This window comes from Acomys minous, assembly GCF_964271855.1.
Source record: "Acomys minous genome assembly, chromosome: 5".
Classification (NCBI taxonomy): domain Eukaryota; kingdom Metazoa; phylum Chordata; class Mammalia; order Rodentia; family Muridae; genus Acomys; species Acomys minous.
Window position 1 is genome coordinate 2,982,819 of NC_140494.1, and position 23,906 is coordinate 3,006,724.

At 41.9% G+C, this 23,906-nt stretch overlaps 1 protein-coding gene across 11 annotated transcripts in view; it reads right to left on the reverse strand.

The window, feature by feature from the left end:
- LARP4B (La ribonucleoprotein 4B) overlaps positions 1-23,906 on the reverse strand; it is an 86,172-nt gene that overhangs the window by 32,045 nt on the left and 30,221 nt on the right. For 4 of the 11 annotated variants that reach the window (XM_084781747.1, XM_084781746.1, XM_084781739.1 and 1 more), the window contains exons 3-6: positions 23,624-23,683; positions 9,448-9,595; positions 9,086-9,226; positions 726-804 (exon numbers count right to left, since the gene is read on the reverse strand). In XM_084781747.1, coding sequence (XP_084637873.1) covers positions 726-804; positions 9,086-9,226; positions 9,448-9,595; positions 23,624-23,683 — 428 coding nt within the window. Of the gene's footprint in view, positions 1-725; positions 805-9,085; positions 9,227-9,447; positions 9,596-10,070; positions 11,899-15,746; positions 20,083-23,623; positions 23,684-23,906 lie in introns of those variants that run through there. The other 7 variants (XM_084781743.1, XM_084781742.1, XM_084781744.1 and 4 more) reach the window with 6 other exon arrangements.

Genomic DNA, 23,906 nt, shown 5'->3' on the forward strand with positions numbered 1-23,906 from the left:
AGAAGAGCAAATAGACAGCATTCAGTTGAAGAAACTGACTCCCCTGAGAGGAGCTCTGCTCATCTGTCCCTTATCTCAGATGGTGACACTTGAGGCTACGGGAGGGCCACACCAAGGTTTGTGAATGGCAAGGAAGAGGGCTTTGCAGATTTTGTACAAGTGTCTTATTTTTACACCATGCCATTTGCTAAAACTCAGTAATGTACTAAGCTGTGATGAGAGGAAGCAAGAAGGCTCAGACATTGTTCCTTTATCTTAAACAAGCCCTCTTGTCTTTGTGGGACCTTCATCAGACACAGTGGAGTCCCCAGAGCTATAGCAAACTTCATTTGTGGCCAGTTACCTCAAACCCATCCACATGTCTACATTTTTTCAACAAAATGTCGTTTAAGGGAAACTAAGCCAAACATGAATGTAAATGTGAGCACCATATAAATAAAGCATCCCACTAAAGCAGTGTTTTGGCCATTTATTGGAAGGTGCTATGGCAGACTGACCATGCTATGCTGTGTATAAGCAGGAATCCATAGTGAAACAACAGTCCAGACAATCATCACCAAGGTGGATCTGAGACAAACTCTGGGGATCCCTGGCCTGAGGGCCACTACTAGCAATTAGTTATTTATAAACATACTACTAAGAAAAAAAAAAATCACATCTGTAGCCAATAGCCAATGTGTAATCCAGGAGATACCAGGCATTAGAAACGTCACTAACAGCCTTACCTAGACAAGCAGAACTCCAATGTTTTTTTAAGAACTTCCCGAGGGTCTTCCTGGCTTTCTGGTTGAGACTCATTTCCTCCTATATAGAAGTAATAAACAACTCAGGAAAAAAAAATGGCTTCAAATTTACCAATCAGGTAATACAGTACAGCATTTCAGTGTTTTTGACTGCATATATCTGCACAATAATATGAAAAGTGCTATTTTACCTGCTAGAAAACAGTAAACCATGAAAAGCAAAACAAGACAAAATCACTTCCCCTAAAACAAAAAACAGCAGGTGAGAAAGCAATGATTAAATTTCATTACTAACAAAGGTTAGCAGTAACTTTGCCAACACAAAATAGTAGGCACGGGCTTCCTAGGTGTTTTGCCTTACTTCAAAAAAGATTTTCAGATAACAAACAAGAACACTGACTCTAACAGTAAAATAAAGATAAAGAAAGAACGAGAACAACAACAAAAAGATAAATACAGATGAAACCAATCCACCCCAAATGGAAACATAAAAATCAGAGTCTTAGGGCATAAAAGCTCTTCTACGTCCAGACGACACTGGTCAGGCACTGCAGGTTACTCATGTGTGTACGGCCAGACAGTAGCAGAGTGAAGTCTGGGCTGAAAGCCCCTGCTACCCTTAGTAGTCAGGACACCCAAGGAAGTAGTATTTAATGTCACTGATTTGAAAGGTATTGGAGCACTGAAGAGTGTTCACACATAAGTCAGCCAGGCAAATGCAAAGACACTTGTATTCTAAAAGTCAGGGTTAAAGAGTATGAAAAAGAAAGACAAGGTGGGGAACTTAGAACAAACACAGAGCAGACAGCTCACAACAGTGTTACATTGTGCTTTCACAAAATCTTCACTGGCAAAAAGAAACAACAGCTAAAATAACCCAGGAACAAAACACACAATCCTGTGAGACTTGAAAGTGGAAGTGAGGCGTGCCGATCCTGACCTCACACTTCCTTCCCCTGGCTGTCTATTTCAGCTCTAGTCCTATGTCCACACTGCAGAGACTTTTACTTGCTTAGGACCTGTGAATTCAGCCTAAACCAAGCAAGGCCCTGCTCTCAGGAGGCCAGCATTCCAGTGAGAGGGGCAGGCAACACACAGCTAAAGAAGCCACGGCCAGCACAGTGAGGCTCAAGTGACCCAGAGGGAAACAGCCTGGGCAAGGGGCCAGAGCAGCGTGCTGCTGCCCCACGTGGGAGCGCCATCTGAACCAAAGAGGGCCAAACAGTGCACGAGGAAAGTAGAGGTAAGTTCCAGAGGCCCTGAGAGGCAGGGCCGACAGACAGTGAGGAGGCTGGCCTAACTGCAGAGTGAAGGGCTTCAGTAAAAAAGAAAGTCACAGAAAGATGCATGGATGAGTCACATCAGGGAGGCTGTTCAATTTTTAATTTGAATGTGACTGGGAACCAATTTGGGGGTAACATTTTGGAAAGATCACCATGGTTTCCTAATACAGACAAACTATGAAGTAATAGTAGCATGTTCAAGAGGCTAACATAATCACTGAGGGCAGACCACCATTCAGGACTCAAACCATAGGGTACCTACGCCAACAGAGGAAGACAAAAGGCGTGTTACTTCACCCAAGGGCATGACAACCCTCTGCTCTGAAGAGTGTAGGAAAGCCAGTGGCCAGAGACACATCTGTTGAAGACTATCATGGAAATGTGAAGTAGACGGGGGTTGGGAGTGAGAGAAGAAAATCATTTACTGGGGTGAAGGAATCACCAACTAAAAACTGCACAAGGGGCTGGGGACGTAGCTTAGTTGGTATGTGCTTGTTGTGCAGGCCTATGAGGACTTGAGTTCCTGCATCCATGTAACTAAGCTGAGGGTGATGTTATATACTTATGATCCCAACACTGGCTCAGAGTGGGGCTGAGGCAGAGACAGGTAGATCCTTGGAGCTTGTTAGCCAAAGACTCAGCCTAATTAGTGAGCCCCAGATCTGAGAGACCAGGTGTACTTCCTGAGGAACTACACTAAGGGTGGCTTCTAGACACATACAGAGAGAGAGAGAGAGAGAGAGAGAGAGAGAGAGAGAGAGAGAGAGAGAGAGAATAGGTACTTAAAAAGTGGGTGAGATACAGTTCACGGGCAGAGTGCTGCGGAGCATGTTAGGAGCCTGAGATTCAATCACCAGTACCACAAAAAGAAAAAAGAAAAAAAAAAAAAAAAAAAGAACCCCCCCCACCCCCTAAATAGGGCTGACCAGAATGGGGTCTTTAAAAAGCTGATAAATGCAACTGTCATACTGTAAGGACAACTATCTGCCTTAAACAGATTCAGGAGGGACTGGTCAGGTGGCCAGGACATGGGGACAGGTAGCACAAAACACTGTTCTGAAGGACCTAGCTGGAGGACACAGATGTGCTGTATATGGACCTGATTTAGCAGTGCAGGATGCTCGTGACTGTGTAGACAGTCAGAGAGTGCATCTAAAAAGCCAGGGTTGTGACAGTAAGAGAGCACAGGCTGCTGGGCCGAGTGACAGCAGTGAGGCTCCAGATCACTACCACCAGCAACATGTAGTACATGGTCTGAGGTTATTTTCTTTTTAAAATAACAATAACAAAATATAAACAAATCAACAGTTTTACTCAGCATGTACAACTACAGAACAGTTAAGAACTAACGAGACTTGAGCAGGCTGTCAAGGCCATCATGCGAAGTTTCATGATGAAAACAATGCTTTATCCTTGTGGACTTCTCCCTACTCCATAATATACACATGGTGATAGAAAATACACCAGAAGATTTCCAAACAGAACACATGGCTGCTCCTCCTCAAAACCATTAAGATTATCACAAACAAAGGCAGTCTAAGAACTGTTAAGAGTGAGGAGCCCAAAGCAGCACAATGACTAAGGGTAATATGGTGTTCTAGACAGGATCCTGCACAGGAAAAACCACATTAGATGGATTCTGTCACTACTCAGTCAGACTTGTGGTAAGTACATCACTGTAAGGTGAGAAGAGAGAGGGTTAGATGTGGGGTGTGGCTCCCCTTCTGAGGGCAACTGTCATCAAGGAGGACAGTGCACTCTGGAGTACACGACAGTGCGTCTTTCCCACTTCCTTTTACCAGAAGCACAAGAACTGTCTCTGAACAGTCACTGGGAGGCCCTGAGCAAGCTCTTGGAGGTAAACTCCAAAGTCACAGTGCCCCGTAGTTTCAGGTTCCCTACTGTGGCTCTGGTTCCCAAAGACAGAGCTCTCTGTCCCCTTCTGTAGCTATGCTGTGACCATACTCCTTTTCCTAGAGTTGAGGGTATTTCAGACTTGTTAGTTCTTGGAGCCTCACATGTGGAGCTGGAAGCTCACGAACCCTTGCGTACACAGACATCTTCAGTGCTGCTGTGTCTATTTGCTCATGTTCTTACTCGGTGGTTTCACTGCATTTTGTTGGATGTAAATCCTCACCAGATGTGATTTATAGATACTGACACCCGTTTGAAATGATCATTTAAAATGCTTATATAATCAAATTTTGAATTTTTCTCTTATTAGTCTTCCTTTAGAGGCTGTACATAAGAAATCTTAATGTAATATTAAACAAGTTTTCTTTTATTAGTTTTACTCTTTAAGGTTCTATGGTTTTTGCTCATGATCATTTGAAATTAGTTTATGTATGGTATTCCACATGAATAAGGTTGACTTTATTTCTGGCATATGGCAACGCGTAAGTTGTTGAAATGCTATCCTCTTTCTTCTGCCTCTGCTACACTGTCGAGGTAATACTGGCATAATGACAGAATACTACACAAAAATAGAAAAAAGACCTAGATATAAATCTTCATGTGTGTAATCAAATGGTCTTTAACAAGAGGCTAAGGCCACTGAAAGGAGAAAGGCAATCTTTTCCAGAGTGCTGGGGAAACTGAGGCTCGCTATGAGCAGAGAATGAAAGGGTGCGGAGGTGGCTTCAGTGATGGCTCAGAGGCGAAGCGTCCAGGCTACTCTCACAGAGGAGCAAAGCTCAGGTCCCAGCATCCATATCAGGCAGCCCACAACTGCCTGTAACTCCCGGGACTCCATGGCCTCTTCTGGCCTCTACCTACACACATGCCCATGTGCATATACACAGAAATAAAAATTAAGATTCTTAACAACCAGACAAAAAAGAATCATGAGGACAGCATGGCCTTATATATATGTAAAATCAGAATCATAAAACTCATAGATGAAAGCAAAGCATAAATTAAAAGCTTCAGAAGACTGGACTCTACCATATTGCAGATGCCGCAGCAAAACCCAGATTATAAAAGAAAAAACAGACAAACAGCACTTTATAAACATTAGACACTTTGCTGGGTGCAGTGGTGTATGCCTTTAATCCCAGCCCTCAGGGAAGCAGAAGCAGGCGGATTTCTGTGAGTTCAAGGCCAGCCTAGTCTACAAAGCAAGTCCAAGACAGGAAGGCTACACAGAGAAACTTTGTCTCAAAAACAAAACAAAAACAAGACACTTTTGTACATCAACTATCAACTAAGTCAGACAACCCACAAAAATGGGAAAAAGTATCTGCAAATCCTATTTGGTAAGAGATCAGCAATGCAGAACCAGCAGCATCACTCACAGTGCCTAAAAGGTGGGAGCAACTCCAAGTGACTAGACAAACAATGAGATATAGTGGAGTGTTACTATTCAGCCCCGAAAAGAAAGCAGATTCTGACATACGGTACAATATAGATAATCCTTAAGGACATTATGGCATTAAGTAAATAAGCCATTTACAAAAACATAAATGCTGTCTAGTTCCATGTTATAGGGTTCCTAAAGGAGGCAAAATCACAGAACAGAAAGGGGAAATGGGCAGTTATTTCAGTGGCTATAAAGTTTTAGCTTTTTATAAGATGCAAAGAATTTAAGGACACATAATAGCGATGGTTATACAACAGTATTCGGTGCCACTGACCTGTACATTAAAATACAGTAAGTAAGGGGCTGGGGGTTTGCGTCAATGAGGAGCATATGCCTAGTACTTACAAGGCGATGGATCCTGTTCCCAGCAAGCAAGCAAGCATGCACATACATACACAAATGATACATTTCATAATGCAGAGAAAACAAACAAACAAACAAAAACCAATAGGAGAAGTTGAGCATGATGGCATTTCTGAAATGCCAGCACTTGGGAAATGAAGTTAGAAGGCTGAGCTCCAAGCCAGTATAACACCTTATCTTAAAAAAAAAAAATGGGGGGAGGGGAAGGGAGAGACATAGCATGTTAACATTACTCAAAGAAAACTGGGCCAGGTGGTGGCAGCGCATGCCTTTTAATGCCAGTATTTGGGAGGCCCAGGCAGGTGGATCTCTGTAAGTTTGAGTCCAGCCTGGTCTACAGGGCAAGTTCTAGGACAGCCAGGGCTACACAGAGAAACCTTGTCTCGAAAAACTAAAATAACAACAACAACAACAACAAAACCAAACCAAATCAACACAAAAGGACAAGGAAAACTGCTTTAATGATAAGGGGCCAAATCTCCATGAAGACATAACAAGGACTAATACATACATGGCTAACAACAAAGCAACAAAACACGAGGCTAAAATACTACACCACAGACAGCTGGTTGTTCCTTACAGACTAAACATACTTTACCATGTAATACAATAATCATACTCCATGATGTTTAGCCAAAGGACTCAAAATCTCTTATGTCTACACAAAAACTTGCGTGCTAATGTTCACTATCGTTTTATTAATTACTGTCAAGACCCAAAGGCAACCAAGTATCTTTCAGCAAATGACTGGATAAACTCTGCTTTGCTAGAATAATTCAGGACCCAAAGGCAACCAAGTATCTTTCAGCAAATGACTGGATAAACTGTGCTTTGCTAGAATAATTCAGGCTGAACTAGCAATAAGCCGTGTGAGGACATGGAGAGGGCCACAAATGCATATTACCAAGCCTAAGAGGTCAAGCAGAAAAGGCTGCCCAGCGAATGCTTCCTCTTTGATAACCTGAAAAGGGCAAAGCTACAAAGGCAAACAAAACAAAACCACCCTCTAAAAACAAAACAAAAAACAAACAAACAAAAAAAAAAAAAACTGGGGAGGAGGAGTTAATAGAGAAAGCACAGCTGACTGCTTTGGCAGTGGGAATATCCATGATGTTACAGACTGATAAATGTCATTATGTACAACATCAAGAGTAAGCCTAATATAAACTATAAACCAGGAACTCTGGGTGATATTGATGTTTCCACACAGGCTCTTTGGTTGTAAAACACACCACACTGGGGAGTGGTGGTGACAGTGGGGGAGGCTGCACAAGTCTATAGGGGGGCATATATGGAAACTGTGTACTGGACTTTCTGCTCCATTTTTCTATGAAGTTAAAAACATCCTTTAAATGGGACATCTGTATCACTGCATCCAAGGCTCAGGTAACATAACAGAAGCTGGAGCGTGCTGTCAGTGTTGCTGGCACATGACGTGGCACTGTACTGACCTCAGTGCAGCTGTGGTGACCTGCACAAAATTGAGCCTGTTATTGTTTCATTCATTATGAACGAGGGAGAGAAACTCATGAAGCCCTCACTGTTAACAGGTGCTGGGAGAGGGGCTGCAAGCGATACACCACTGACACCACCTCAATTCACAGTCACAAAAGTGACCTTAATTAAACTCAATGAGTAAGACCTCAGTTTGGGGGGGGGGCGCGACTGGGGTGAAAATGACTCAAATTTCAGTACATACATGTATTAAACTGTCAAAGAATAATAAAGAATAACATCTTGAGAGAATAAAGATGCTTGAGACCATTACTCGTCATGGAGAGTCAGGATTAAATCCCCGTGAGCTCTACTAGGGTGGAGCGGCCGACTGTGCTCCTGGGAAACGCTAACACTCCGAGGGGGCGAGTGCCTTCACACTTCCTCCTTCCTCACCCTCCTCTTCATCTGGTTTCACTCCACAGTGTTGGGGATCGAATCCAGGGCCTATGTTAGCATTTTACAAACTGACTAGGTTTTGCAGATCACACCAAAAACAAAACTGAAGGTAAGAAATCGCTTTCCCAGTACCTTATAAGCATTTCACATCAGCACACATGCTGGCTACTAAAGAGAATTAAAGTCTCTGGTTTTGGGGTTTTTTTTTTCCTTCCAAAAAATAGCTTAAATATCCCTTTTACAAAGAACCAAGTTCTTTTGAATTTATAATTTCCAAACATTTTAACATGTTATTTTATTTTTTGATACTATTTTGTATCGTTTGCAATCTAAACTTTAAATTTTTTTTGATCCCTTTGATTTTACTATCATGATCCTCAACACTTGTATACATAGTGCCTGTTACTCTTTTTTGAAATCTACTTTAAATGTGTCGTATTCCCTTGTTTTGACATCAAAAAGTCAACTTCACCATCCCTCTAGTTTATCCCAACATCTTGTCATTTTCCAATTATTATCCAGTTAGTGTTAGGTTAATGAGGAGGAGCTGATTAAATCAAAGTGCTACATGCTGGTGAGCCCTTGCTTATACCGGGGCTTAAATCATTTGAATCCAAGATGGCTATTCATATTCACCGGAAAGCAACGTGGTTTGATTTTTTTTCCTTTATAAATTCTTACCTTACTCATTTGTCACAGTTTAAAACAGATCTAGTATTTATAAACACCTTTCTCCCTTAAGTGACAAGACTTAATCTTGTCCCATTTGAGAGTCCTACACTAAGTGGTGTCTGTGGGTCTCTATGTCTCACACAGCAGGCCTGGCACCCTCCAGCCTGCCAACTCCACGTCCTGCTCCCTGAGGGAGTGCTCCCTACACTTCCTGCTCACTGAGAGAGTGCTCCCTACACTTCCAGGTGCCGACAGCCAGCAATGAAGACTCACAAGCCAGGACTTGCCTTAAACCTGAGGCAACTACACACTGCAACAGTGAAAAACAAAAATAAAATAGGGAAAAATGTATTTAGGTTTACTTCCCCAAATTTCTTACTTTCGTCTTGTCACTCACTGCACTAACAAAGGGGACAGACATAGTTGAAATATTTCTGTCTTCCAAGACTCTGCAATGAGGCTTCAAATGCCTTTATCCAAACTTTACTCTATCTGAGCCACACTCAGGCCACCCAACGTGTCTTAACCTCAATTCCAACACTAATTCTCCATCTCCGTCCCGCTCAACACTTGACCCTGTGACAGCCTTGTGCTTCTCACAGCACGATGCCCTTCGTCTCAGAAGCTGCCTTATTCTCCAGCACACCTTCCCTCCATGGTCTCATTTCTGAATCCACCAGTTTCAAGGAACATTAAAGGACATTATTTAAACAAAGACTAAGAAATTAAAATCCCATACTCTAAATGACAACAAATTCATAAAGTAGGCTTACCCGTATCATTATTTTCAGGCAAAGGTTCATATTCTGAGTGATCCAGAGCCAGAGTGCTCATGTCTGTCTGGTCTCCCTCCTGTAAGTCTGGTGGTGCTGCATTCTCATGACTTTTGTCACCATCGCCATTGGCATCCAATCCTATAAATTGCAATTTTATCCCAAGATGCCGTGTTAGAAGAATCACTTTCCCTTAAAATAAAGCTTACACTGGCAGTTACTCAAAGTTGTTAGTTGAATTACAAAAGCTCTCAAGGCTCTAAATACAATCACAAAGCAGGACCCAAGTGTGAGCGGAGAAGACAGATTAAAACGTTAAGGAAGGCAAAGGCCTCCAAGTCAAGACCAGGCTCCCCACTCACCCTGCTGGTTGCAGTCTTCAGGATGGCCGGGGGCCTCATCCCACGTGGCATTCACACCAACAGCTGCACTACTTGCTTCCAAATGTAACATAGGAGTCCCCCATACTTTTGCATTAGGGTTTAGCTCTGAAACCTTAGTTGCTGGGACCTAGAAAAAAAATTCACATATATGTATTTGTAATCTAAGTTCAACAAATACTGATTTGTTAGTTTATAGTAAAAATCAAGCACTAATATTAAGAGAATTTTGGCTTAAAAGGCCAGCCTCGTCTTATAACACACACACACACAGACACACACACACGCCTTTGGGAGTGAAAGGAGGCTCAAAAAGAAACCACGCTGATGCAGTCAGAACTCCACCTGTCACTCTTACAGTTTCTTCTAAGTATAGGGCTTACTACACATTGCAAGCGACAGCCTCACAACTGTATAAGCAGTGGTTTCCTGTCTGACCTAACGCAAATCCCAATGTATAGATTTACAAATTCAATACAATGTAGATGGAAAAATTTCAACGCTCCTCCCAGCAGCCAAGGCTCCTGAAGCACAAAAGAAAGCCAGAGCAGCATACGGGAGGAAAACACCTCACACTCTCAGCAGAGCCACTTGCTCCCATTCCTGAGAGCCTCCCATCACCTCGGCAGCTTCAGAATGACTCCCCAGAGCTACTACAACGGGCTGCAAGTGATGCTGATGCTTCTAGTCTAGGGATCTCACCTGTGCTAAGGCTGCCAGGGCTTGAGTCCTACACCCTACAGACAGCTGTGCAGTTACTCATCTCAATAAACAGCACCTGGAAATGACTTTTGCCACTTTTTAAAAGTAAACAGGAAAATTTCAGGGTTTGGTGGTGGATAATCGCATCCAATGTGAAGCTATTTTAACTGTATAGAAGGTGCATTGTGGTTTATAGACCTAGGGTCTGCTTATATCTGCATGCTGCTTTTTTTTTTTTAAACAGGTACTTTAATTTTAAAAAGAAAAAGACTCAGATGATGATGATAAGCATGATGATTATAAAAGTGACTAAGTCACTGGCATCAAACACTTATCATGATGCCTGGTACACACTGGGCACTCATTAAGTCATTAGCTCACTGGTTACAATGACAACAATAGCATCCATCCTGTGCTCAGATGCTGGAGACCTCGCCCAAAGACTGTCCAGCTCAAAGGACCAGAGCAAATACTCTTACAGGATCACCACCTCGTAGGCCTTACTCAGTTGCAGACACATCAGCTGCCTGCTGCTTCTAGCACGCAGCACTCTGTACTTCGGTCCAGCCTGTCTAGCATGCCCTTTCATCTCCTTTGGGGTCTTTGCTCATGCACTTCACAGGTTACAACACTCCCCTAATAAGTGAATACTCTCCATTTCCATTTTGTTTTTCCCTGTTACGAGGGAACAGATACACAAAACCCCAACCAAACCCCAACCTGGCTTTCTTCTATTTACAAACCCTGAATTTTTCTCCAGTCCAATGGAAAATAAAACATCCCAGTAGCAGTTATTTCCCAAATACTAACTCCAACTTGCCCTTGCACTTTTTCAACAACCCACTAGCCGTTTCAAGAGCACCACCAGCCATGGTACCCTGAAATAAAGCCTCTCCACGAAGGGACAAGGGGTCCCAGTCCTACGTGTACCTCAAACTAGTGTTCTAAGCTGAGAACAGGCAGGCTCTGTTGTTCCAGGGGTCTGCACTCCGTATCACATGAAGTACCTTTAATGAGCTCCATTAAGGAAGCATGGAGATTTGTAAGTATAAACAGGTAGACTGAATCCACATTCTCAGCTAAGGGAAGCTGTCAGTGAAAACCGTAATGTTGTTTCTGACAATACAAGTGTCATACAGTATCTATGCTCATCCTCTCAAAGCAACGCTGACCTTCTGCTACTTCCACTCACTGGGAAGTCACTACAATACCATGCCCACAAAACAGATGCCTAAGCAAGCACCCATTTGGAATTCTTTCCTTTGGCAAGTATTTCCAAAAAAGCCAGAATTTTTTCCTCCAAGTAAGTGTAAGCAAGAAATGTCAATTCTTTAATTACCACTAAATGTCCAATTCATCTTCGGTGTTTGGCTTCTCTGCAAAGGCTCCTCTCAGCTCCTCTCTCTCTCACACCCATAGAACAAGTACATCCTACATGCTCACTAACATGGCTATGCAAGTACTGTGCTAAGTAACCAGAACACAATGGTTGGTGCATAAACACCCACAAAGCTAAAAGGAACTGAGATGCTGCTGGTTAAACACACATACACACACACACACACACACACACACACAGGTTTGGTTTTGTGTTTAAATTTCAAGATACTTTATTTTCAAAATGGGTCACAAGACAAGCCTTTGACCCACTCTGCCAGTGTACAAGCTACAGATGCTTGCTCAGAGGCTGAGGGGGTATGTTAGTATCATGCCTGAAAAGTGAATAAAAACCTGTAATTAAAAAAATCCTTAAATTTAAAAAAACCCATAGAAAACAAATATTCAAAGTTTCTATAGGAACACAGGTAAGTGTGACCCCCCACACACCGAGTTTTAAACTTTACTTAAGTACACCTTGCAATTTTTAGAAAAAAAAAAAACCACCCACATATTTAATGAATACAATTTTCATGAGTTTGGATTCAGGAAACTATCATCAGAATCCTCCAAAGAGCCTGTTCTGTTCTTTGTTTTTTGTTTTTTGTTTTTTGTTTTTTTCTTTTTTCGAGATAGGGTTTCTGTCCCACAACTTACTCTGTAGACCAGGCTGGCCTTGAACTCACAAAGATCCACCTGCTTCTGCCTCCCCAGTGCGGGATTAGAGGTGTGTACCACCACCATGCAGCTGTTCTGTTTTAATTTAATTATAACTATTATTATTATTCTCTATAACATAACTTTTCTCTCTCACTTTTTGGATTAGGCCCGGTTCTCTTTCCAGTATTCCAAAATACAAAAATCAAGTTTTTCTATTTCAGTTTCATTCAATATATTAACAAACTCTGTCACATACACATACTATACATGGTTTAAATTACTAATACCAACTCACACGAATCTTTTTCATTTTAGTGCTGTTTCCAGCTGACCAGCATGAACAATACATGGTCTGTAATTTATAAAAACAGATTACACGGCCTCCTGGGTGTCAAGTGCCTGCAAGCAACCCCAAGAGTTACTACAGCATGGCAGTGCCAGTCTTCCAAACACATTTTGCTTACCACTGTGTTGCTAATAACCAGCAGCATTCAGAACGTTAACAGAAAGGTGCTTGGGAAATATACTGAATGAACACTTCAAGTAATAGCACAGAAAAAACACAGACTTTTCCACGAAATGACTGAGTTTTAGTTCATATAGGACTCTGACACTACTGTTGAGAAATTATTGCATCTTGGGTACTGAAGTGATGGCTTAGTGGCTAAATCTAGGCCACTCTTCCAGGCGATCCAGGCTTGATTCTCAGTACTCACATGGCAGCTAAAAACCACATCAAACTGCAGCTCTCGCCCTCTTCTGGCCTCCTCAGGCACTACACAACATGGCGCAGACATACATTCAGGCAAAACACAGAGTTGGGGGTGGGGCTGAGAAGTGGCACAGTGGTTAAGAGCTCTTGCTGCTCTTGCAAAGGGCTAGAGTTTGGTTCCGAGTACCCACATGGTAGCTCACAACCTCTTCCTCCAGTCCAGGGAGCTGGATCCCTCTTCTGACCTGCGCCAGGAGCAGGTGTGCACATGGTACACATGGTACACAGCTACATGTAGGCAAACACTCATGTACTTAATGACATAAATAAATCTAAAATGAGAACTGATTATAAAAAGGAAAGAAAGAAACCATTATTTAAGTGATTATGTCCAAACCAGAAATCAGGAAAGCTACACAAATTTGAGCAGCTAATTAGGATTCAGAGACACATGAAGACCTCCAAGCCATAATGGCACACCAACAGCAGAGAGCTCACTGTATCCTACATACCTTCTCTGACCAGAACAAGCTTAACAGGCGGCAGTCACTACCCCCATTTCACAAGAAAACCAAGACAGAGAAAGGTTAAGTAATCGAGCAATGGTCATGATGGTAATCAGAAAACTGCACCCTTATATAGGCAAACAACATTCAAGAGCTGCCTTCACAAAGGTCACAGGAAAATATTTTTATTAAACAAAACCCAACCTGCTATTTATTTAAAACATGGGTTTTGCTTACAGGTATATGAAACCTGTAAAAGATTATCAAGAATCCTAGTTTCATTTACTGGCTCTATGAGCCAGATTTTTTTTTTCTCTGAAAATTTATAGGATGGTAAATTACTAAAGCCAGAAGCAAGCTGTCTTTAGGCGCCACATTCTAAGTGATTGCACATTAAAAAGTCAACACTGCTTCTCTTTGAAGGATGAGGCATCTGCATGTCCTGATGCTCTGTACCTCCAAAACACTGTGCTCTATTAAAAAATAGTGCTGCTTCACAGTGTGTATTTTATAGATGCAAGACAGAATGATCTCGCCGACAGGCTGCTGAACAGGTACTAGAGGAGCTGAGGGTAGGGGTGGGGAAGGGAGTAAATGGGGGAAACCAAAAATTATAGACGAGCAAATTGAACAAAGAGCCTTTCGCAAGTGTGTATTCCTGGAGCTTCCCTGACTTCTGAGCTACACCAATGTTATATATCCTTGGCCCTTCATCTGCAGAGACACAGCTCTCAAAATAAGGATAGTTTAAAAATGTCTGTAACGAGACTTTGAAAATAAGTTTTGAGCCCAGTGATGGTGGCGCACGCCTTTAATCCCAGCACTCGGGAGGCAGAGGCAGGCGATCGCTGTGAGTTCAAGGCCAGCCTGGTCTACAAAGCGAGTCTAGAACAGCCAAGGCTACACAGAGAAACCCTGTCTCAAAAAAAAAAAAAAGAAAAGAAAAGAAAAGAAAGAAAGAAAGAAAGAAAGAAAGAAAGAAAATAAGTTTTGAAAATTAAGGTAGCACCACCAAACATGGTAATAAAAGAAATTAGTATTCTGCTTGGACATTATCCCTTAGTTGAAAAACCAGTTGAAAACAGCATGCACCTTACTTAAAGCCATAAGGATAATGACAGCACTCAGTCTGAGTTTTTCATAACTGTACCAAACAATTAGCAATTGACAGTAACTACTGACTGTGTACACTTAAATAAAAGATCCAATAAAAAGGAGGGGATGGAGAAAAGGCAGGCGTGACAAGACTGATGGGCATTTTCTTCAATCATATCACTAGATCATTCCCATTTTAAATCTCTCTTTAATATCTGAGTGAAATCTAGCTCCTTCCTGTTACAAATAGTTTTTCTTACTGATCCATAAAAATTACTACCAATAAACTATTGGCTGAATAAAGAAAAAAAAATTCCCCATTTCAAGTCAGCCACTTGTATCTATGGGTTTCATACCCACAGATTAAACAAGTCACAGATCAAAACTAATTGGAGGGATATTCTGCATTGCTAAACACCTTTTTTTCCCGTTATTTCCTTCAATGAGGCAGTTTAACAATTATTTCCCTAGCTCCTACATACTACTAGATATTTTAAGCATTTTAGAATGTCATCAAGTATGCAGGAGGATGACTGTGGCATCCATAGAATCTGGGAACCAATCCCCTGCACATACAGTGATAAGTACACGTCCTTTCATTACTAACATTTCGATGCACCTGTATGCTTAGCAACATTGGCTTCCTGTTACTGAATTCTATGTGCATTCATTAAAGCACTTCTAGAAAGATGCTCAAGTTAGCTACCCAAGATCAGTGGCAAAGCTCTTCCAAACCTGAGGTCAGGACATGAGTGATTTTTACTGAAACTAAAAATTTAGGGCCAGTTACATACAAGTAGTAGATTTTTCTGCCTTAGACACAATACAAATAGAAAACACACCTGAAATGCATTTGTGTTCTGCCAAGTGTGACATGTTGTAGGTGACTTCAAATACTCGCTGAAACACATCACACTGCCCATGTGACAAGAGCCTCTCTCAGAAGGGTAAGAGACACACAACATCCATAAGAAGAGGTCTGCACAATGCTGGGGCAGGGGTAATTAGTGGGGCATGCTTTAGCACCAACAACTTATACACACACTCTGACTTAAATATCCGTTAATAATTCACATTTCTCATTTGAAAAAGGTTAAATTGATGCATTCACAGTCTTACAAAAGCTTCCAGATTGCCTACAACCTAGAATTAACTGATATTCATAAGCACAATCAAAAGGGGAAAACTGCCATAGCACAACACAACAAGCACGGATAAAGCATACTTACTAACTGTCCACCTCTATTTTGCCATCCCCAGACAACACCATCTGCTGACACTGGTAGCTGATAAGGGGTCTGTTCCAAGGAAAATGAAGTATTTTCTAAGTACTGGGGCTTACTGTGTAAATCCTCATTAAACATTTGTGCATCTTCTGTCATGTTTTCTGTGGCTGTGTTAGCCCAGAGACAGCCCACTTGATATCTGCCACACCCACTTGCCAGTCCTTCCGAAAGTGACCGAGTTGCTAGCCCACCCATTGGGTAATATGAAAATTCATTCAAACAATGAACATAGAATGTTTCAGGGATCCCATGCCAATCCGTTTCTGAATGATTTTCAAATACATTTAGGATGTCTTCTGTGGGTGATGCAACAAGGTCACCACTTGGCACTGCATGTCTTTTGCTGTCAGCTGGGAAGGCAGGGGTTTCCTGGGGAGCACTGCCGGGGGCAGCTGCAGGCGCATCCACTTGAGCAGAGTTGGCATCACTCAATAAGGAGCATTCCCCGGAGGTGTCACATGATGCTATTTTCTTAAACGTTATCTCAGAGTTTTCTGAAAAATGCATCTCCCCATTTAAAGTGGCTCCTTTAGCAGTGGATTTGGCATTTCTTCTTTTTGTCCTCCATGGGCCTACGCAGTCAGTGCTGATAGGGTCAATACTGTCTTTATCCAAACAAAGTTTCTCTTTCTCTTCTTTGCATGTTAGTTTCTGTTTGCTCGATTCTGATGCATTATTACCAATGGCATTAGAAACCTCTTTAATTGATTCAGAGTTAATGAGATGAAGTTCTGGGTTTTTGTCACTATTAACCCACTCCTTCTCTTCAGGTGACACTGAACTGTGGTTAAAAGGTGGTACAACAGTAAGATCTGGGTATTCACTCCCTTCGTCAGTTCTGTAACTGTTTTCAATTAGACTGGTTTCACAATCAGGAACTGCTGCTGGGCCAGAACCAATACAAGTCCCCACATTCCCACTGGGCACGGCCTTGCTAAAAACACTCGTTTCCCACTGAAAGATTGTTTTAGCATCTGACTTGGCATTTCCTATGTTCTCGCCACTAATCTCTCTATAATTAGCTTTCTGTGGTTCCTTTTCAGCATTCTCTAGTATAAAGGGCCCACTAGATTGGTTGTGTAATACACCAACTAGACTCTTCATGTGCACTTCATCTCCTGTTTTATGGTGCAGGCCTGGTTCCCTTGCTTCAGTGTGAGAGCAGGTGGGGATGCCTGCAGCGGGTGTTACTGGCTCCTGATGAGGTCTGGAGTGACCATGAGACTTGTCACTTGGCTTTCTTTGTGAAAGCGCAAGCTTCAGGAGATATGTCTTCTGGACCACCCCCTCCATGTCCGGTTCACAGTCCACTCGAGTCACATCATCAGTCTCTGTTTGAGCCCTGTCTGCCCTACTACCTATACAGAGGTCTGCCTGATGCCAGCTTTTCAACTCCCTCTCGCCATGGCTCTCAGTCTCTAAAATGCTCATCCTACCACCCTCATCTTGATAAGTGGAATTATCTTCAGAACACAAGAACAGCTCGCCTCTGTTTGCCAGCTGCATATTTGCAATTTGCGGAGCGCTGTCCCCCAGGTGCTGCTCCTTCATCAGCACTGGGCCCTGCTGGGGTACAAGATTAGCACTGTTACCTTTGTCCCAGGCAACTTCTCTGAGATCAGCATGGACTGGACGATACTCACTGCCTACACTCTCTGAAGCTAACCTTTTGGGACTTAAATTAATCTTATCTAGACCAAAGGAAAGGATCCTACCTGATGTGACGTGGAAGTAATCATCACCTTCTAGTGGCTTCTCAGAGTCAGGCTTTCTTTCCATTACCCTTTGGTCTAAACTTTGAGCACCACTCACTGTTACAGCCTCAGGTACACTAGTCCCATCAACATAGGAAATGTCATTTGTTAAATTATCAAGTGAATCCTTCATCTGGCTTCCTACTCTCAAAGCACTGCTCTCTCTCCCTTCAGATATAGTACATGTGCGTTTGAATGACTCACTGCCTATGTTAATATTTAATCCAGGGAGTAGGCCAGGATTATGTAATGTACTATGTTCTGTGTGATCTTTAGGGAATTTGGCATAAACTTCTGCCCTTAGAGACTCAGCTGGCAGGTCTTGGGTGTGTGCTTCATCAGATGGATCGTGGTCCACAAGATCAGAACTGCATTCACTTTTCTCACTAAGTACTTCCTTTGTTTCTCGTGGGCCTAAGACATCCCGGGATACCAGCTTTTCCTGCTGCAGCTTTAACTCTCCTGCCCTCTGCCCGGCATCTGAGGTAGCACGTTCTTCCTTGTGTGCTGAGGGCCCAGCCATTTGCAAAGCTTTGTAAGCAGCAGCTGAACGGCATTCTTCTGCAGCTGCTCCACGCACAGGAGTGCACAGTGCCTCTTCCATGTTCACACTCTCCAGATCTATAGCACAAATACTATAAAATGTGTTCTCCCTCGAATTCTTACACTGTTTGTCACCAACACAAATAGGGCTTTGATTTTGCAACTCTCCAGCAGACACATTTACAGAGTTACTCTCATTAAAACTACTGATTTGAACATTTAGCACTTTTTCTTTTTCTATTAAAGAGTTTCCACAAGTGGCCAGGTAACACTGCAGATGATCACTTACAAACGTCTTCTCCTGCTGGTCAGAAGGCATGGACATACGTGAGAAAGACAGGTCATCTTCAGAGTAAGCCAGGCTATCACTACTCACACACAGTGGGTCACAAACAATCTCAGAATTCTGCTCAGTAGCAACAGTATCTAAATTCTTGTCACCCTCGTCTACATTTTCAGACCCATGAAAGAACTCATATGTGGCAGAGGAATTAGAATTCAGTGACTGCTTTGATCTATGATCCAGTTTGCGCCCAGACCTTGTAAAAACTCTAGTCCACACAGTAAGACCAGCGGCTGCTCGGCTTGGTCCATGTTCAACACTGTGAAGCTCCTCACCTTCAAGGGTATCAAATAACGAAGATAAAGTTTTACTTATCTTGTTCTCCGGTTTCTTCTCTTCCACACATTTTTCTAACAGGCCAATTTTCTCATTGTCACTGTCACTACTGAGTTCTTTGCTGAAGCAACAGCCCATGTCGAAAGCTTGCAACTCACATCACAGTGCTCGTCCTTCTCTGAGCCTCTACAAGTGTGGCTCACTCTAACTTGCTATCGAGCCAACACCCGGATACCAAAAATAACTCCTTGCACAGCAGTCACATGTTCCTGCCACTCAAATCTAAATCCTAATGACAAAAGAGTCTTGCCTGACATTCATCAGACTCCTTGTGCTGAAATCCAAACGGTACATGGATCTAAGCATGAGGGTGGAGGAGCAGGGGAGGGCAGCAGGGGAGGGGTGGCAGGGGAGGGGCAGCAGAGGAGGGGCAGCAGAGGAGGGGCAGCAGAAACATGTATGTGAGTTTAACAACTACAGTTATTAGCACAGCTGCAAGAAATTTCAAACATCTGGTCTTTTTTTCAGTGTTCACTATCTCCTGGATTATATTTTATAAGACAACAGCCACCAAAGAAGTTAGCTTGTAAAGTGCCTTTAAAGAAAATAATACCAGGAACTAACCCTGTAACATTGACAACTGTGAGACTGCAGGCGACACGGAGAGCTAAGGGTGTTTGCCGTGCAAGCTTGACAACTTGAGTTCTATGCCTGGAAGGAATGCACGGCCTCCATATGTTCTACACGGCACAGACACACCGCGTGCACACACGATAAAAATAAATAAAATTTCTACATTTTACAGCTACTTAAAAATTTAATCTCATTTTCTAGTTTTGAGACTTTCTTCATATTAAGGAATCATGCTAATTTTGCCAGGCAAAACAACAGAATGATAAAGAAGCACATTTTGAAACGTTGGTGGTGAAGTAACAAACTGTCCACTATTTGCCTTAAAGTACTGCAGAGACCACAGTTCTGTTTCTATGAATTTCTAGAGTGTTACATGGGTAGGACTGAAACACAAACAGCCAAACGAGCCTGAGAATCATCACTCAGGTTCATGATGCTGACACTGGGATGAAAATACTATTCTCTTTACAAATATATGAAAATTGAAATTAAGGGGAAAAAAAATCATATGTTGGTACCCTTATAAGATTCTCCTAAGCTGGACATGGTGGTGCACGCCTGTAATCCCAGCACTCAGGGAAGAAGAGGCAGGCGGATCACAGTGGGTTCAAGGCCAGCCTGGTCCACAAAGCAAGTCCAGGGCAGCCAAGCCTACACAGAGAAGCCCTGTCTTAAACAAAACAAAACAAAACAAAACAACTCCTAAAAGCACTAAAAAAAAAAAAAAAAAAAAAAAGTTTAACCTGTAAGCTACTGTGTTAAAAGAGGGCAAGTATTGGCTGTTTCATGACTATAAGCAACTGACTCAATATGCAGACATGTAGTAGTTAATCTAGCATTCACTCAGAAACAATGTCATCAAAAGGCATAGTTTGTTAATGGGGGTGGGGGGCTGGGAGTGGTGCTGAAAGTTAAGCCACAGCCTTGCAAATGCCAAGCAAGCACCCTCCACTAAGCTACATCCCCAAGACAGCTCCTTTGGTTTAGTTCTCTGATCTTGTTATCTTTAAGTAGTTTTGAAAGATTATTTCTGACTAGGCCAGTACAATTGCTTAGTGGGTAAAAGGCCTCACTGCCAAGCCTGACAGTCCAAGTTTGATCTCTGGGACCAACACTGTGAAAGGAGGGAACCGACTCCCAAGCTGCCCTCTGACCTCCACACCATGTGGTGTGAGTTCTGCACACGTGTGTGCACATGCAAAGAATAATTGAATGTAATGGAAAGCTTAAAGTCATTCTGACATAGTTTTTTACTAACCTGTCTATAGTTAGTGCATAACAAGAATCAAATTCCCATATAACGATCAGAAAAGACACGGTGCTCCCCAGGAAAAGCAAGTGCTAACATGCTTGTCCGTACACCCCTCTCTCAAACAGCATCTCTGTTCATTTGTGGTGAATGCAACAAAATCATTACAACAGAAAATGCCTCTGAGGCCAAAGCAGCTACTCTAAGAACACTTGGGCAACCTGGCTGCAGAGAAGGCAATAGGACTTAGGATCTGAGTCCCACTGTGCTTCTAACAGTGATTGTTTCCTTCTGGCGGAATCTGTGGCTCTAACAAATGATCTTGTTGTCGAATTTTAGTGATCAGATCTTGTTTCTTAAATAGATCCATCACAATGGCCCAAAGTAGCTATGTCTTCATTCAAAATACGTTCAAAGCCCTTCTGGTCCCTTTCTGTGCTTTCTTCCTCTTGCCACCAAGATCTCGGGCAGAAAGCTGCTGTGTGCGCTGTGCCCGTCACTCTCGAGGCTGCCAACTGCAACCTGGCTTCCACTTACATCACCCTGGGACCTGCGCTTGTTCAGAGCATAACTGATGACCTTGCTCCACTCTGTCAAATCAGTTGGTTCCTATTCATTCCCTTTCTATCTTAACCCAAAACTTCCATTTCTTCATTCTCTCTGCTACTTTCCTTCCAGTTTCTGAAATACTCCAGTTTCAACATTTTCCTTGTCAGTCCATGCAGAGAAATGTAATGCAAATTTAATACTTCAACCCTCTTGCTTGAAAACCACTAGTGAAGGTTACAATATTTTAAAATATCCTCTTTTACTGGGAGACAAAAACAAGAGTATTTCTTCGGCAGACACAACAAGTCTCCAAGTCTCCAAGTCTCTGTTTACTCTGTTTATATAAATCTTGGTCCTTTAATCTCAGTACTCGAGGCAGATTCAGGCAAATCGCTGTGAGTTTGAGGCCAGCATGGTCTACAAAGCAAGTCCAGGACAGCCAAGGCTACACAGAGAGACCCTGTCTTGAAAAACTGGAAAAAAAAAATTCTGGTAGCACAACTCCACATGCTGTGTTAGCCTAGTACTAACACTGTGTGTTCTATCCATTGGTGAATAACCTATCCATAGAAAATATCTTCCCTATCTTTATCATCAACACTGTTGAATGACCATAAAACTTTATCCAGAAAATAGTAACTGCCTATCACACATAGGCATAAAAATGGCAAATTCTGAGACTGGAGTAGTGGCAGAAACCTTTAATGGCAAGATTTGGGAGTCAGAGGCAGTCTGTAAGTTCAGCCTGTTCTCTTAAAACAAACAACAACCAAGCAGACAGATACCTATGAGAGCCCAAAGCTAGCTGGGGAACTGAGATTGACTCAGAGCACCAGCGTGCCCACGTACACGGAAGGCTATGGCAAGATGAGGAGGAGGTCAAGGCACTCTAACTCACAACTCTAAAAACAGATGATTGTGATGGCTGCACGACTTAGCAAACTACTAAATATGACCAAATTATACACTTAAGCCCAACATAAATAATATGTTCAAGTGTGGCGGAATACACACACAGTCCCCTCACCCAGGGGAGGTCAGGGCAGAAGAGCCGCAAGTTCAAGGCTGGCCTGGGCTATGTAGCAAAATCTCATCTCAGGAAAATAATATTAATAAAGACAAGGAAGAAGCAGAGAAGAATGATAAGAAGAAAACATAGAAAATGACAGCAAAGGGAAGTGTCTTGGAGGCCAACTACCTACAACTCTACTTTCATGGGATCTGGCACTCTCTTCTGGCTTCTGAGGGCACAGGCACGCATGTGGTATTCACATATACATGCAGGAGGGGTTAGCTCAGTGGGTCACAGTGCATCCACCTTTACACTCACCAAGATAGGGAAGATATTTTCTTCAAGGTTGACAAATACAAATAGCCAAAACACTGCCAATGTAACATTTATATAATTCCTGATTGTTTTGCTGTTCTTGCTATATGTAGTTTGTTGTATATATATGTAATAATATAAATGTAGATGTAAAAGTAAATTTTAAAAAAAGCACCACCTACCAAGCACAATGACGTGAGTTCACTCCCTAGGCCCACACGATGGGAGGATAGTCTAATAATATCCTCTGACCTCTATGTACACATGTGATCATTTCTATACATGCTACGGATTTCGGAGAATAGATCACTAATGTTTATACTATAAAGTTAGTAAGAGTTGTAAGATACTTTTTTTTTTTTTTTTTTTGAGACAGGGTCTCTCTGTGTAGCCTTGGCTGTCCTGGACTTGCTTTGTAGGCTAGGTTGGCCTTGAACTCACAAAAATCCCCCTGCCTCTGCCTGGGATTACAGGCATGTGCCACCATTTCAAGCTGAGTTGTAAGATAACTTAAAAGATAAACTAAATTTGTACTATTATAGCTGTACTTCCTACATCTACATGCAAAAACCAAGACTTAAAGCAATGTATTCCTACTACCTTATCCTTTTTCTTAAAAAAGATAAAAGTATCTCAGGAATCTAAGACTAGCTTCAAATTTGCTCTGGAGAAAAAAAAGACTCTGAACTCTTGTTTCTTGCTTCCCAAGCTAGAATGACAAGCATGGCCTACCACGCCCGGTTTATATAGGACTAAGGATCCCTCCCTACATGGGAGGTAAATCCTCCACCAATGATTTATATATTTAGCCTGCTTCATTATTCTCTTGTTACTTAGGATTTGACTTGCATACTCTAAAAAATAATTATCAAAACATAAAGCTAATCATATATACACATGTAACAGACTGACTGAAAACATTGTCATGAATTCTATTCTTAAAAATAAATTAAAATATCTGGCACTTCTACTGTGAAAGAGACAATATCAACATTTAACACACTCAAAGGCACAGTGCCAAATGGGTCCTCCTTTTAAGACATCTACATTTTTCTAACTTTTCACAATATATATCTGGTAAAATGCCATATTTGGTAGTCTTGGCTATAGCTAGACAATCTGTGATAAATTTCAAAAATAAGTTACCTGAGTCAAAGCTGGAATGGAACTTGTTTGAGAAGTGGTTTGCGATATAGGACCATTCATCTGTAAAATTGAAAACACCAAACAATCCATTATTAAAACATAAATAAAACATAATTTCAAACCATAGTAATTAAGTAGAACCAAACCCACTGAAAATAATGCATGTATTTACATAGCAAAAAATGTATAAATAATTATATTCAGATATGCCTTAAATGTATATGCCTTAAAATGTATAATTTTTGAAGTTCTAACTAAACATTACAAGCAAAATTTCTGGTAA